The following is a 16,273-nucleotide window of genomic DNA, read 5'->3' on the forward strand; positions in this document are numbered from 1 at the left end:
GTGAACCATGGTGGTCCAACTGATGCAATCCGTCATGTTGGTGATCTTGGAAATATTGAGGCTGGTGAAAATGGAGTAGCCAATATTTCCATTCGAGACAGAGTGATCTCTTTGACAGGCCGCAACAACATACTTGGACGTTCTGTTGTTGTTCATTCGGACAAAGATGACTTAGGAAAGGGTGGTTTTGAAGACAGCCTTACAACTGGTCATGCTGGCACCAGGGAGGCTTGCGGTGTTATCGGAATCCTGTAATGACTTTATTGAAGTTTTTGACTATTATATGCTCTCTTTTCAGGCAGCTTTATGAAATATGATATACTATGCTGAAATAGTTCATTTGTTGCTTACAAATAGTAGTGTTGCACATAGTACATATAAATTCTTATGTTCACAAAGGGAAATACTCTATTCTCAATATATTACCAGACATCCCAGTTCATCTTCCAACACAAAACACTTTCTATCTGTAAAACAGAACTGTTGTAGTGCTTCAATATTGTGAATGCAGTTGTCATTAATTTCAGTGTTTCTATTAACAATTTGGTTATAATGTTGCCAATATTAAAGTAGTCACAGGTACCTTGTAGAACTCTTTCTCCTCTGAAACTTTACAGTTAATAACAGTATAATTATTGTTCAAAATATTCATATTAGTCAGAATACTAAACGTAATGAATTAATCAAATTAATTCACCAGAAGCTGCTATTTCTGATAGTTGAAATCTGTAGATACAAAAATAACATTTCAGTAAATCTTCTAGCTTTTAAATGCTTCATAAACTGGTTTGGGGGCATTCATAACATTAATACTCATGTAATATTCTCTTTTTATTGATCACTTTCTTGAAAATAAAGTTATTAGAATTTTATAACTGCATGTAAGAGCAGTAGCTTTTGATTGTTCTTGGTGTGCAGAAAATTGCTATTTTGTATAGATAACTTCTTTCATTAAAGCTGTTTTACTACACAAATTTCTATTGTTGTTTTTATTAATCCACATTAACAATAAAATTGTATCTCTCACTCTCTTGTCTCATTTCTTAATATGTGATAACTGAGAGTAATTGTTGCTTCAGTTACTATACATAGCAGTGCTTCCTAATTACTCACCAAAATATATGCAAACATTTGTTATGTAAGAGGCTGTTTAAAACATGTAGACTAGTTCAATCAAATAATATTTGATTATTTATGTTGAAATACATTTCAGTGCAACTAGGTTTCTGTATGGTTCCAAGTAAAAAATCATGATTTGTATGAAATGTGAGTCAATATCAATGTTGAAAGTCAATAACTTCAGAATTAAATGAACAATCTAGCAAGTCAAGAACAAAAATTATTTTATCTTTGGAGAGATCTGTGGTTTCTGTTTGTTAAAGTAATTTTTACCACACACAATCACATTTATATTTTAGACCTAAAAACGCAAATGTGATTGTTCTTGCAATAAAAACAATTTGTTAAAATTATTGTTTTGAACTTCTCTATTGGATATTTTTAATCCATTTATTTGCAGAATAATTTTTGCATTTGCCACCATGAAAAATTTTACTGAACATTTGTGATATGCAAACAACAGAGACTGAGTTAGTGGAAGCTGGGAGCAGAGACGCTGATGTCCTTCCTCCTTGTAACTGCGTCAAAGAATAATACACGAAATATATTTTATATGGCAAGCAATAAATAGAACAGCTTTCTTACAATGTATTTTGGAAAGTGTTTTCTTTAAAGCATTTTATTTCCTTTTCTACAATAAAAAAAATCCATATTCATGACACTACAGTCATTTTTCTTCAGCCAAAGGAAATAAAGAACAAATAATGCTTGGCATTACATCTAGGCCCTGTTGGCCCTGTTTTATTCGTTCCTCCTAATTCATTCATTCAGAATCTTTTCTAAATGGCTGAGTTAGTAAAATGTACTGAGGAAGAATTATTTAGTCATAGTCAAAGTAATTTGACTGGCCATAACTAAAAGAGTAGATCAATGTTAAATCATGAGGTTCCTAGCCATTATTTTTGCTTGATGAACCAGAAAGTACATAAAACGAGCATACATGTTATTATCATTATTACAGTTTTGACAGATGTTCTTCAGAAGAGTGTTGTGAGTATCTGAGGAAACAGGAAAGATTCATCCCCACAAATACCTTAGGCTCACACAGTGTTTAAAATGTTCTACATTATGAAAAATATCATGAAGAAATAGTCATTAAGTTGTCATAATAGGGCTACAACTGACAGAATAAAATTATATCCTTTCACATCATTAATAAAAATGAGGGAAATGAGACTGGGAGGTAAAATGTAAGATGCAAAAATTGGAAAACTGAGGTACATAGTAAATTACCATGTTTTACTTTCTAATTTACTTCAAGACCTCATTAAATTATCTTATATCTTCATTTTGACACTGATATCCATAGATTCCTGTTCTTAATTACATGAAATGGTACTAATATTCCATTATTATGTGTACAAAGAATTTGTACTGTTTAGGTCCAAGCATCATAATTGTCCTGTAAAGCAACTTAAAAGATTCTTCAGGTAGAACACTGAGTTCCATCGACAGTATTATCAGTTCCCTTCCCAATAATTGTTAAAATTATGCTGTATTGATGATTCGTTATGAACGTATCAATATGATGTCAAACCCCAATTAACAAAGGAATGGATAATTTCACTGTTTGTTCTGTTTTGCAGTGTGATACATTGCCTGGATAAATACTGACAATAAGTTTATCAATTTAATGTGTAGCAACAATGTCGAATGTATGAGAAAATATTTACATGTCTTAACCAGTATTCTGTAGCATTAAGCTTTGAAATTTGTTTGTAAGTCCCTGAAGACAAAACTAACAGAACAGAGAGGATCTATGACACACCAGAACTATATTTATATCAGTAATGTTTTTTAGGATCTCAGTGCTCATCTGGATGAAAAAATTCAAAAGTACTGTATTCTTGTTCAGAATGGATCTATCACTTTGTGACCAATATCCATTTAAAATTATCATGTAATATTAGCTGTGGCTTGAACTGTTTCACAAAATAGACGTTTAGAAGCTGCTCCAGTCTCCAAAGATTGTTTTCATGAAAATACAAAGGAAGCTTTAAGAAATACTTCAAGGAAACTATAAAATTGTGAGACAGAATATGGTCAGTAATTACCTTGATGTGGCAAAATGTCAGTACTGATGATGGACACATACACAAAGCATAGCTTTCAGAACTTATGGTTCATTCTTTGGAGAGGAGGGGAGGATGATGAGAGGGATCCCTGTGGGGAGACAGAAACAAGTCATTTGAAAACTTTTAGTAAATTTTGATACAAGTTCATAAGAGAATGAGTATTCAACCTGTTGTAATAATCATCAAATACAGTTTGTCAAAACTTTTGCCTCAAATTCAAAGAGGCGATATCGGGTTCACAATTGATTATATTGAGATGGGGGAAGCAATGGTCAGAAATGAGTATTTATTGTGTTATGCACATATACACTGTACATTGCATAACAGTGATGTAGCTCACAGTGATAGTTCAAAGTGATGACCACCAGTCTCAGTGCATGTATGGCAACAACACATGAAGTTTTGCCATACTCTTTCAATGGTCTGTGGTGTCTGTTGTACCAGGAGACAGGCAGCTTGGTCCCTAGAAAGCAGATCCTCATTCATTTCCATGGGGTTTTCATACACCAACTTCTTGACATAACCTCAGAGCAAGAAGACCAAAGGTATGATATCTGATGACTGCTCCAGTGATGGGGCAAGACCTCCCCTTTGTATCCAGCAATGAGGTTACGTGTTGTTCAGGTGTTCTTGGGCAGCAAGGGGTACAGTCTACAAGAACTGTGGCAGCACAACTCACAGGAACACCAGGTAACATGGACCTGTCAAACAGGTAGGCAGCAAATAAGGTACTACTATAGTCTGCAGCAGCATTTATGGCATCTGGAAGACGGATGCATGCTAGACAGCTGTGTAGCTAGCCAGTCAGCACTGTCTGTTTCCGCATTACATACTGTATAAACTTCCATCATATTTGAGCATTCTATTGTGCTTTACCTGAGTGAAATTATGACTGATTGATTTCTGTGTTATTCTGTGAGTTTTTCTCATAATGGCTGAAACACCTCGAAGGCAAGGGACCTTATTCTTTAAAGTGTACTTGTCCTTCAAATGTGAGGCAAGTTCAACTTAACCAGTCTGCAGTGTTGCCAAGTTGCAGAAATGTATCGTAGTTGCTGTCTATGCACTTTCAGCTGAGTGAACAAGGCAGCTTTCCTTGTGAGCTGCACAGCCAGATTCTATTAATACTACCACAGATTATAAGTGATCTTAGACAATGTCTCCCCATATATGTTGACGCAAATTGTCACTGAAGGCCAGCAAAGTGGGTGTCATGGGGTTATCCTCAATCCAAACATGACTATTGCAGCTCTTGAAGACACCATCATGGGTGAAGAAGCTTCATATGTAAACAATGCAAACTATATGAAGTTTGGCACTACAACATCGGTTTGCCCCCATTGCTTGCAGATGTTCCTTATGACAGGGTTGTAATACCTGTTCCTCCGGTATTCTCCATATTGTATCCTTCATAGTGTGTGTTTCAGGGCAAGTTGGTGGGTGCTTGTTGCTGGTTGTTGGCCACATGATCCAACACCATCTCCTCAAAGTCAGGTTTTCAGATATGTCTTTGGTGGGAACCTTGGCTGCCTCTTTGTGGCATGAATGGCCCCATTTCTAGTAAGTTGATATCCACAGGAATAAATTTCTTCCAGTTAGGATGACACCTGTTGGGAACGTACATTCTTGCCACTTTACAGGCACTAAATCTTCATGCACCATACATTAAATACGAGTCTGCCAATGCTCATCATCAGAAATATTTCATCTTTGCTGTGCATCAGCCACTGTACAGAGTCACACACCTCACCATGGACAGATCAGAAGTTGTCGAATGTGGTGGACAGCTGACACCAGGGATAGTGGTGTGCATGTGGCACAAGTTAACACACTTGTGTGATGCATGCTGTCATCACATGACACATATGTTATGAGCCAAGTTGTATACACCATGTTTGTTTGGTAGTCAGTGGTGTATGCTATTTATCACATGTTGCCTGTTCCAGTGTACAAGACGCATCAGGGATCTTTATGAGGGTGCAAAGGAACAACATGCAGTTTTTCAATATGTGCATTCAAACTTATAGTCATCATTTTCAACAGTTACTATGCTTTGTCTGTCCATAACACAATAAACTTGCATTTCTGATCATTGGATACCTATCTCAAAATAATTGGTTACGGACCCCCTCATACAACCCTCAACTATCACCTGTTTCACTGTGACCCAATAGAGTTCAGACACCCATTACGTAGTGTGATGCACTAATCCTGATAACTGGCTCTGTGAATAACTTAGCTGATGAACACAGAATCATTTAAACTACTCTAACTGCTGTTTGCTTTTCACAAAAAAGTAGTTTTAAATGCAAGTGCTTAGGCGGCTTATACATAGCTCAAGCCTGATATTAATTAGAGCATTATTAATTATAGAAAATAATTAACAAATAGACACAGCAAAAAGCCATTAGGAAACTCCATTAATTTACGAAAATTTGTCTTGCTATTATTGGCTCTGAGCAAAGTTCACTATCAAATGGTATGTATTAACTAAATACAGCATTTCCTGAGCAGTATTCTTTGTTAAATTTAATACAGGATTGCAGTAATTTAATTTTATTTTTATAGAATAACGAACAATTTCAGTCTGTTACTTATGCACAACTAATTAACATTAAATTAATAAAAGCTATTGTGTAAAGGAGAATATTCATTTCATGAATTTATTAATTCCACAAAGAGACAAATAGGATAGCCAGCATTTATGTTCATATCTTCAAGTCCCACTACTGGCAATAGAAAAATATGCAAAAACAGATTAAGAGACAACAGACATGTCATTAGGAAGAAATAGTTGTTGCTTGGGACAGTTTCATCAAAAATCTCTAAATTCATACTTGTCTGTTGCTTTTGCTTCATTTTCACGTACCTTGTTCTCATACCAAGTGGGTCATTTTCAGACTGAGTTGCTTCCTACCTCATTTCCTTATACAACCCTCAACTAATTTTACTTTCTTCCCCAGAGCAGGAACCCATTGTTCAAATAGGCTGGAGTACTATTATCTTCCTTAAGCGTGCTTGTCAACATTACTGGGAGTTAGTACTCTTATGAAAATACATACTATATATCTCATTTATCTCTCTGTAATTAAAAAAAATCATAAGATTAAATTTTATAAGCGTTCTTTACAAATATTGACATCCTATTATTACATGCTATTTGAGATGACCATTCCTCAAAACTGGCCATGAAATGCCAAAATTGGCAAATTTAGTTTTAAAGTCACTTGCTGCTGTATATCTTTGTTGATAAATTTTAAATACAGCATATGTACATAAAAAGAGGGGTGATACTTAAAGTGTTAATTGAAGTTAGAAAACCAATATTCTTTGTTGATCAGAAATGCGAAGCTACAGATATGTGTGTATCTGAATGTGAAAGAAATTGAAGGCTTCAATGAACAAATGCAGCTGTTGAGGGGTAAATATCATGTGTGTAAATTACATTACTAGCAACTCTATACAGTGAATTAATGAACAGATGTCAATATTTCCTGAAACTGAAAAGTAATAGGTAAATGCTAGGCAGTCCTGGCTGAATCTGTGGATGACAGATGTCAGATACCATGTAATATTTACTTTCTGTGAATACTGCAGAAGATGGTTTTGTGCCACATTTCATTAACATCACTTTCCCTTGTGTTTTTTACTTCTCTGTTTAAAAATCAATTTGATGGACTGCACATCTCCAGTCTACATTGCATGTGATAAGAGGTTTTCAGTGCAACAATTGTAAATCAGTAAATTGGAAACAGGTAAATACTGTGAAGTATCTTAAAACTGTTTGTTTTACCTGCATTAAGTGTAACTGACTATTTGTTAGAGAATGACTACATTACTTTACCACTGACAGCATAAATGGAAGTAATTATGTTGATAATCAAACATAATTTAAAGGTAAACTGGTAATACAGTAAATAAAGCATAGCACTGAAATGATGCATTACTCATGAAGACAATTGATCATAATTTAATGCAAATTAGACCTTGTGTAAAAGGGGCATCACAGTGCTTAATGTCCAGATCTTTATTGCATGCTAACATATATGCACACGTCCTCAGTCACCTATTTGGTGCAGACACTGTAATGTAGAAGCTAAGCCATGTTGTAGCTTTTGCAAAGTCCACAGACACATTGATTCCACAGAGACTAAAGTCTCAGTCACCTACCTGGTGCACACACTGTAATGTAGAAGCTAAACCACACTGTAGATTTGCAAATTCCACAGGCACAATGATTTCTCAGAGACTAAAGTTATGTTACCAGGAAGGATAAGCCATAAAATGGACCTAATACACCTTTAGATCATTGTCCCTTTCTCATACACTCTGAGATTACAAAATATTAACTGGCATTTAACACAATAATGAAAAATTCTGAGGGAAATAGAAATGACGATACAAGAAAAGAAAGCCTTTCACTACATACAAATTGTTTTGAGCACAGATAGGCTCCTGAGGAAGATGATGAACATTTGAACTGATCGGAGTGGTGTGTATGTATGTGTGTGTGTGTGTGTGTGTGTGTGTGTGAGAGAGAGAGAGAGAGAGAGAGAGAGAGAGAGAGAGAGAGAGAGAGAGAGTGAATGAGCGAGGGTGCATGTACACATTCACACTCATGCACTCAGTCTCAAGTTTGAAAGCTGAACTTAATATCACTGCTTTTGCTTTGTTTTTATGCTTCCTATTTCTCAACACTTCTTCTATAGTGAAAATTTATTAACGTTTGCGTACAAAGGTATAAAACAAAAAAAAAAAAAAGAAAAGAAAAGAAAAACATGAATCTGAAGTATTTGGGGTGACAGTATTACTGTCTCAAATGTTTGTGGAAGGATGGGACCAAACTATCAAAGAATGAGGTATGATATGAAACATAATGCTTCAACATTATGCACAGTTACAGTACAGAATTCAAATACAAATGAAACATTAGCTCAAAGTAAATATCAAGTATTTAATACAAAGACAACTGCAATTACAACAACAGCTAGAGAATTATATCTAAGATTACATTTGGAAGTTAAATTGTAACATGAGGATGTGACACATATTTCTTATGCTTCAAGATTGCTGGTCTTTCACCAATAGTATGGTAGCATGTATTGTCATGACAGCACTTCATAACAGGCAAATGATATAGCATAAGGATCATAAGCTCAGCAGCATACATTATAGCTATTCTGACTGAAAACAATGTGATTGATAATAAGATATATTATTTGAAATATGGCTGTATTTCTTGCACTCTTAAATATATGGATGCAAAACAAAATATCTTGACAACTATGGAAAAACCATGCAACACTGTCCCACCAGTGGATGATATTGAAACAGGAACTTTCTTCAGATAGCTGCTATGAGCATGATCATTTCACACCTTATAATGTAATAAATTCACCACTACTTATTGCTGATTGTAACAATTGTAGTACTTATTTTAACTACAATCTAAGACATGATATAGTTTCAAAATGCAGGAGGAAGTTAAAGAAAGGGTCAACTTTAATAGCAAATGATAGATTTTAGAAAAACAAATTAAGTGATTTGAGATAAGTTAAAGTGGTAAACATCCAAAATTGTTAATATTAATCAACATAGGAAAACTGAGTGACAATGTCAAAAATTCGTTAAAGATAAAATAGTAACATACAGTGAGAGAGACATACTACCTTCAGAGATTGATATACAAGGTATCTATCCTTAAATTTATTGGCATGGGAAACAACACAAGGCCTGTCTGTGACATTCTACACTGGATACAGAGAAGTGTTAAATGTCAGGAAATGTTATGTCCTGCTTCAGATATTTTAGATGATAGGATAATTGCAAAATTATCTTGTAAAGAATGTTGCTAAAATTTTGTCGCTTGTTTGAAGTGGGATGACCAGAAACACTATATTACACTGTACATGACTGTTTTAAGAGGATTTTCATACTAATTATGAGAAAACTAGCATTGATACTGATTTGTCTGACAAATTTTATTATAAACTTCAGGTAATTGGAGTCATTGTGTTAGTTCTTTGGTTGTAATTTGTTTTGAATTCTAAATGCAGGAAACATTATTGTTATTATTATTACTATTATTGATATTTGGCTACCCTGGCAAAAATTTTCTGAAGTATAATTTTTAAGAACTGCTGCATATTTCAACATCTAAATTTCATTCTCTTACACAGTGTACTGCAAACTGAAAATATAACACACTATTGTGCAGATTCAGACATCAAACTGAAAAATTAAATGTGGTGTCAGCACTGTGTTCATATATCTATTTCTTTCTTGTTTGTAATTCTATTCCTTGCTTAAACAATGGAAAGACCAGGTTGGAATATCAACAGTATTATGAAAAGGATAGATTCCTATTCACAGAGAAGATGGCACACTGAGATACAGACAGGCACAATGAAATGACTGTTACACATTTAGCATTCAACCAAAGCCTTCTTCAGAAAAGAAATGCACACACTCACACAAGCAAGCACACCCCATGTGCACGTAACTGCTGTCTCAGGCTGCTGTGGCCAAAATGCAGCTGTTGTTCTGAATGGAAGCAGCAATATGGAGTGAGGTGGGTAAGGGAGAGGGATAGCAGGGTTCATGTAGGGGGAGAGAAGAACACTGTATGGAGGAATGTGAAGGGACTATATGATGGCAAGCCAAGGTACTGGATTCAATATATCACTTTATGAAACTCCTACTTTTACATGAGCAGGTTCTGTGGGTAGGAGGGGGAAGGGAAGGGGGGAGGGAGGGGAGGACAGGAATTAGTGAAGGACAGGAGCAGAGAAAGAGAAACGACTGGTGGGTGTGTTAGCAGAGAGCAGTGCACAATGAGGGTGATGGGACAGAGAGGATGGAAACTGCTGGGTGGAGAGTTGGCCAACAGTAGGTTACCACCAACAGCACCCATATTTCGACAGTTCCCATCCCCTCCACACCAAAAAATCCCTCCCATGTAGCTTATCTACCCAGCCGTGACAAGAGCTCCCTTGCCCAACATGATAATCGCCCTTTTAAAATAGTTCCAACTGGAACCCACACTCCATTGTTAGTACATATAAAGTACCTAACAGTATAGTGCAACAATAAAAATGGTGCTGGTATTTTTCTGAACAAAATTGGAATTTCCAGTGGTTCGTATGAGAATTAAAAACATTAAAGAAGGTCCATAAGGGAAGAAAAAGCAAGTATTATTTTATTTTTGATTAAAATACTGAAAATGAGCTATAAGGCCTTGACATTAATGTCAACTGGTTTTTTCTATTGCAATAAGCATCACTTACTTTCCACCAGAGTAGAATTAATGACTCTCAAAAAGCATTAACTAACACTGATCACAGCTCTAATACCACAGGAAAACATATATCACAGAGAAAGACATTAATTTACCCTACACAAAAATCTGTGACATCCAACATTTATAGGAGTTTAGCTTATAGTGCTTTTGTGAGTTTCTAGTAAACAGGCTAACTGACAAGGAGCTTGAAAATATATTATCAAGAAAAATGCATATTTGTCTCATATTCACACTGCATTGTGAAAAATCAAAGACTACTTTGAATACTGTTGATAGTAGTCTGTTTTGTTCCATTTATGCATGAGTGGAGAAAGTTTCTGCTTTTATACATCAACATTTCGTGGAACAATTTTCACAATTCTTTCAATGCTTTTCCTTTCAAAGCTCTGAATCTCTCTGTAACAATTACCTATGGTCAGAACAAACGAAACATAAGAATAAACTGCACATGAGTCATCTAGGTAATCACCTTTCCATGTGTGCTTCCCTCACATTTCTTCTGACGGATCTAAGTTTTTCCTCTGTACAGCTGACAGGAGGAAATCATCTTGAAACATTCTCCAAAATAATGATAAAGCTGTCATATACTAATTTCAATCCCAATGAATTTTATTTCTACATATTGTTATATCTAATAATGTACTGTTTTTGCACTTTTTGCTGTAGACCTTCTGTAAGTTCTCTTGGACAATTTTTGCGAAAGCTGAAAATTTCTTGTGTGACCATCATTTGGTAAAAAGATTATATTCATGAACTTGATTCAAAATTAGAAATGAAAGATGATCCAATAACTTTGCCCAGAAAATTATATTTATATCTTTATACTGTGCCACAATGGATTGCAGAACTCATTGTGGTTGAATTCATGCACATCAACTTTCTTATTATGGATACAGACATCAAAAATGCAGTCATAAGAATGTTACTCAAAATTCCGACATTTTTGGTGTGTGATCACAGAGAGATGGTCTGTTATCAATATTTATTTTGGTATCTATTTTGTTTTGAACGTTATTGCAAGACGATTAGAAGATCAGGACAGATTTCATTTATCACTGAATGGAAACTACATATTTTACTTTTACTTAAATTTATTTCCATTATTAATCTTACAATATATCCATCAGCCATTAGTCCATTAAATTTCCACTTTTTGCCAAACCTACAGTCACTCAGCACTGAAAAGTGTTTGACATCACACTTTACACGTAGTAGGATCCAATGCTTGTTGTGCTATTTTCTACATGCACTACACCACTACCAGAAAACTTAATGCACTGCTCATCAAACTGCAGCAAACCAAAACTTTCTTGTACTTGTGTGGCTGACATTTCCTCATTTGTCTTGCACAGTAGGCAAGTGGGTTTTACTTTCTCAATTCCCAGACCAATTTTTGTCAGTAAATTCACCATTATCAGATTTAAATTTTATCTTCATTGTAAAGTTAGTTCTGAACATAAATAAAAAGACAAAACTTAAATTTTTGTTTCATATTTCATGAAATTATATGTAAGAAATCCTTTTACAGTAAGCACAATGATGCCTTAAGCTTACATAAGTCACTGCCTTAATTCCTACATCAAATTGTAGCTGTTGTGTTAGTATGCTTAAAATTATATTTCTTATGTACTTTTCACTTGAGTTTAAATTAAACTCCTAATTTTTCTGTGGAACAAAAAAACTATAAGGCTGTTGAAACAACATGAAACTCTTCTCCATATGCACATCAGTCAGTAAAGCAAGTTATCATTGGTGTAACATTTTGACAACCTAAAGATGTATCTGAAAAAAAAAAAACTATTTTTAACAAAGAATGTGACTACTGAATAATAATTATGGTGCCTTGGAAGTAATGAAAAAAATAACCATGACTAAAATATCGTGTCTTGGAAGTATTGAAAAGTTAGCACAAACTGTTACAGAATGTGTGTGTGTGTGAAAGAGAGGGAGAGAGAGAGAGAGAGAGAGAGAGAGAGAGAGAGAGAGAAGGTGAATAGACTGTATATCTTATATCTAGAAAGAATAAACACGAGGTTGAAACAATCTAACAGAAAAATGAGTCATTAAAATAAAAACTCATATTTAATTGAAAATGATGGAACCAAAAGCATTTATAAATATAGTTTTATCAAGCACTGCAGAAAAGTTATAATTCAGTCTTTAACATTTTAACTTTTACTTTCCCCATAGCAGCAAAACACAGTAAAAGAAAACACAGGTGGTTTAGAAGAAAATGCTTGCCAGCTGGTACATGCACTGCGTCATCAATTTTGAATCAAAATCTCTGCTACTATTGAGTTGTTGCCTTTATTACTAAATTATTTACATTCTACCGAATTTTCTAGACCATATTTAGAAAGAACATATATGTAGATAAATGGAATATAAGAAGAAGATTCATACTTCAGAACTATACCAATTGGTATTCTCTATTCCTCTGTGGGCTTCAGTTCCCAGAGGTTTTCCTTTCTTTTCTAAATAGCTTTCAAACAGAAAATTTTAATATGAGAAGTTCAATAGCAATCCCCACCCTTAAATAAATCATTGTCTTTCCAAATATTTACTGAAATGACAGTTTGATATGTACTTAGTGTAGCTTTGACTATTTTTTTGAGAATATTTACTATGGTGTATTACTAAATTCTCTTTATTTCAGTTTCTGTTTACGTATTTCTCTTCTGAGGTCTAACAGCAAATAATTACACATCTCTCAACAGATTTCTACATCATTCATTTTTTTCCTTTTTTTCTCTCTTGCTCACAAGAACTAATGATTTCATTCTAAAATTTGTTACTAAGATCATTGTCCATTATTTTAGTAAAGTGTTTTATAAGATAATTCTCAAATATATAGCTATAAGTCTGATATGCTTTATGAAAACAAAATTAAAACTATAGAGCATAAAAACTTTTAAGCTTTGGTTAATGTGATAAGTTTTATTTGCATACCATTTGATTTTATCATATTTATTCATCTGTAGATGGGTTACATTACATAAATGTCATCAGTTATTAGTAGGTACCCTTGTGTGACCCACTGACAATAATCATTAACACAGATCACAGAGGTTCCTTTCACTAGCTACAAATGGATTTCCTGGTTTGACTCATGTGAGTGCCCCATTGAATCCTTCAACATGTTCTGCAGACCCTACTGGAAAACAGAACCTTCACAAACATGGAATGAGTGATGGTACACATTAACAAAAGACTAACAAATTAAATAATCTGCATCACTACTCTGTATTACCAGTAAACTATCTCTACACTGCTTAGTGGTATTCAGACTTATACTACCTATATTTAACTTAGTAAATTTGAAATAAAGCAACTACTTTTAAAACAAAAAGAAAAATCTGTTTCTCCTCCATAACACTAAATATTTATGTGGTGGACAGTATGGACTCAGAATCATGTATTTAAATGAGAAACTGAGCATGTACAAAAAGCACTAACATAACAAGAAAGCTGCTGAAGTGATATTAAATCAAACTGGTTTCACTAGTCACAAAACATCTGTTCATCTGTCATTATTCTAGATTAGGTACACAACTGGATTCAGTATATTACTTTAAGGAACCCCTATGTTTTCTTAAGCAAACTCTGAAATATATTTTTGTGTACATTGCAGTGGTTAGTCACTACACACACACACACACACACACACACACACACACACACACACACACACACACACAGACACACACACACACAAACCATGTCATGGTCTACTATGTCAAATACTGTTGTCAGATGAGCACTGTGCCTGTTCAGTACCAGTTTAAGGCCCAAGCAACACAACTGCCATTTGCGGTGGAGGGGGGAGGGAGGAGGGAGAGGGGCAAGATGAGAGGCCCACCCAAATGCTAGATTCATATACACTGCATATCACAATTAATAGCGAAAACTGAACCTAGTGAAAGTCTTTGATGGAGAAAGGGGCAGAGGCATTACCTGATATACTACTTCTTTGGAAAAATGTTCTCTAACTGGTCTTTTGTAAGGAAATGATCCAAAAATCAGTTTTCATAACAGGGGGTACTGTTTTCAGAATGGATAACTACAATAAAGCTTGCCTCTAATTTTGAACTTCAACAGGCAGGGAAAGTAGTTTTACTTGTTTTAGGTACTTGACTAATGACCTAGATACAATTTCTTCATTTACATGGTAGCTGGATGTACTTTGATATTTTACCAAGTCAATATAATTTAGCTTTTAGCCAACTTCATTGCTTATTTTGTCTGTTTTGGATTTTTGATGCCTGTCTCATGCTTGAAAATAGTCCACAATGGTATGCTTTTTTAACTGAAATTCATTTTAGTACTTCATAAAATATTTCACCAAAATTTAATTTAAATGAGAAGAAACTAGAAAATTTACTATTTACTTGTATTACTGTGCAAACCTTGTTACATTTGTACAACTAACTGTCCAGTTACTGTTTATATACTTCAGAATCAGACATGGTGGGAGATACTTATGAATAAATGTTGTGGGAAACATGAATAATTATTAAATTATTCCTTTCAGAGAAATGAACATTGACTTATGTAAAACAAAACAGTTACTTGTGTTAGTCAAAAGATCTGTTCTCTTAATTTTCATTAATAATATTTCTTTTCAGGTCACCTGTCACACCATGGCATAACTCAGCATCTACTGCAAGATTTGGCCCTGCCATTTTCCTGTCAACAGCTGTTCTCCTTGCTGTGTCATATCTCATGTAATAACTGTATAAATTTGTAATATAAAAACAATGTCATGCATCTAAAGTTTAATTTTAACATAATCATGCAGTTTTTGTTAAGCAAGTGTGAATGGAAATACCTTTATGTGACAGTTTATTAACTACATAAACTTATTTAATAATGTATATTGCTGTTTACTGTCATATATATGTAGTTAACTTTAAACCTGTGTACATTATAAAATACTTTTAAATAAATGTTGTTTCTATACTTATGTGCCTTGGGAGAGTAAACTATGGCAACAAGTTAGCAAGTACCAGTTCTTTCAGTCAAACAGCATGGCTATACTATGGCAGCCATGGATTATTTATTTACTTTTTAAACTGATATTTTTATTTCATGAATACGTAATATTTTGCAACATGTATATGTCTTGCCCAAACAGTCTTTCTTTCCTCTCTGATGCCATAGAAACACCTTTCAAGTTTCTAAAGATGAGAATAGTTTATTCTGCTTTTAGATGTTTCTATGAGCAGTGGCTACTTGGATTTTTTCCAGCTGAGAGTAAATACTGTTTAGTCATTTTATCTCTAAATTGCATTTTCCTTTTGATACATATTCATTTGCAAAACTGTCCATCTCCACTTCACTTATGACTGATAGTATTCATTTGTGAGCTCTGAATGTTATTTCTAATCTTTACTGACATTCAATGCACGATTGCTATCACTGTTGTTGGTAACTCTTCTTGAGTAAGGTAGAGCTTACAGCCGTTTAACTTTAGCACACTGTTGCTACATTCATCCACTCATTTTCCACATTTTATAGATTGTATTATGCAGGGCAGCTACTAAGAAAGTGGGATGAATCATGAAGTACATTGAGAAATAAAAGCATCTTCTATAAGTTAAAATCTGTACACTGTGTCAATAGTTAACTGTCATTAAACAACTGTACATCACTTCTACTTAGCACAGTAAAGTTAGCAAGAAAGCTATTTCTTTGAAAACAGCTGCTGCTTTTTCAGTTGTTTATCTGTTATCGCTAAATTAATATTTTTATGGCTACTTCACCATACAATGAAAACATT

At 34.3% G+C, this 16,273-nt stretch overlaps 1 protein-coding gene across 4 annotated transcripts in view; it reads left to right on the top strand.

The window, feature by feature from the left end:
• Positions 1-15,457, top strand: part of LOC126274625 (superoxide dismutase [Cu-Zn]-like) — a 330,804-nt gene extending 315,347 nt beyond the window's left edge. For all 4 annotated transcript variants that reach the window (XM_049977129.1, XM_049977130.1, XM_049977131.1 and 1 more), the window contains 2 exons: positions 1-251; positions 15,120-15,457. In XM_049977129.1, the coding sequence (XP_049833086.1) occupies positions 1-251; positions 15,120-15,222 (354 nt within the window). In that variant the 3' untranslated portion in view covers positions 15,223-15,457. The remainder of the gene's footprint in view (positions 252-15,119) is intronic.
• The last annotated feature ends 816 nt before the right edge of the window (positions 15,458-16,273 follow it).

This window comes from Schistocerca gregaria, chromosome 1 (genome assembly GCF_023897955.1).
Source record: "Schistocerca gregaria isolate iqSchGreg1 chromosome 1, iqSchGreg1.2, whole genome shotgun sequence".
Lineage (NCBI taxonomy): Eukaryota > Metazoa > Arthropoda > Insecta > Orthoptera > Acrididae > Schistocerca > Schistocerca gregaria.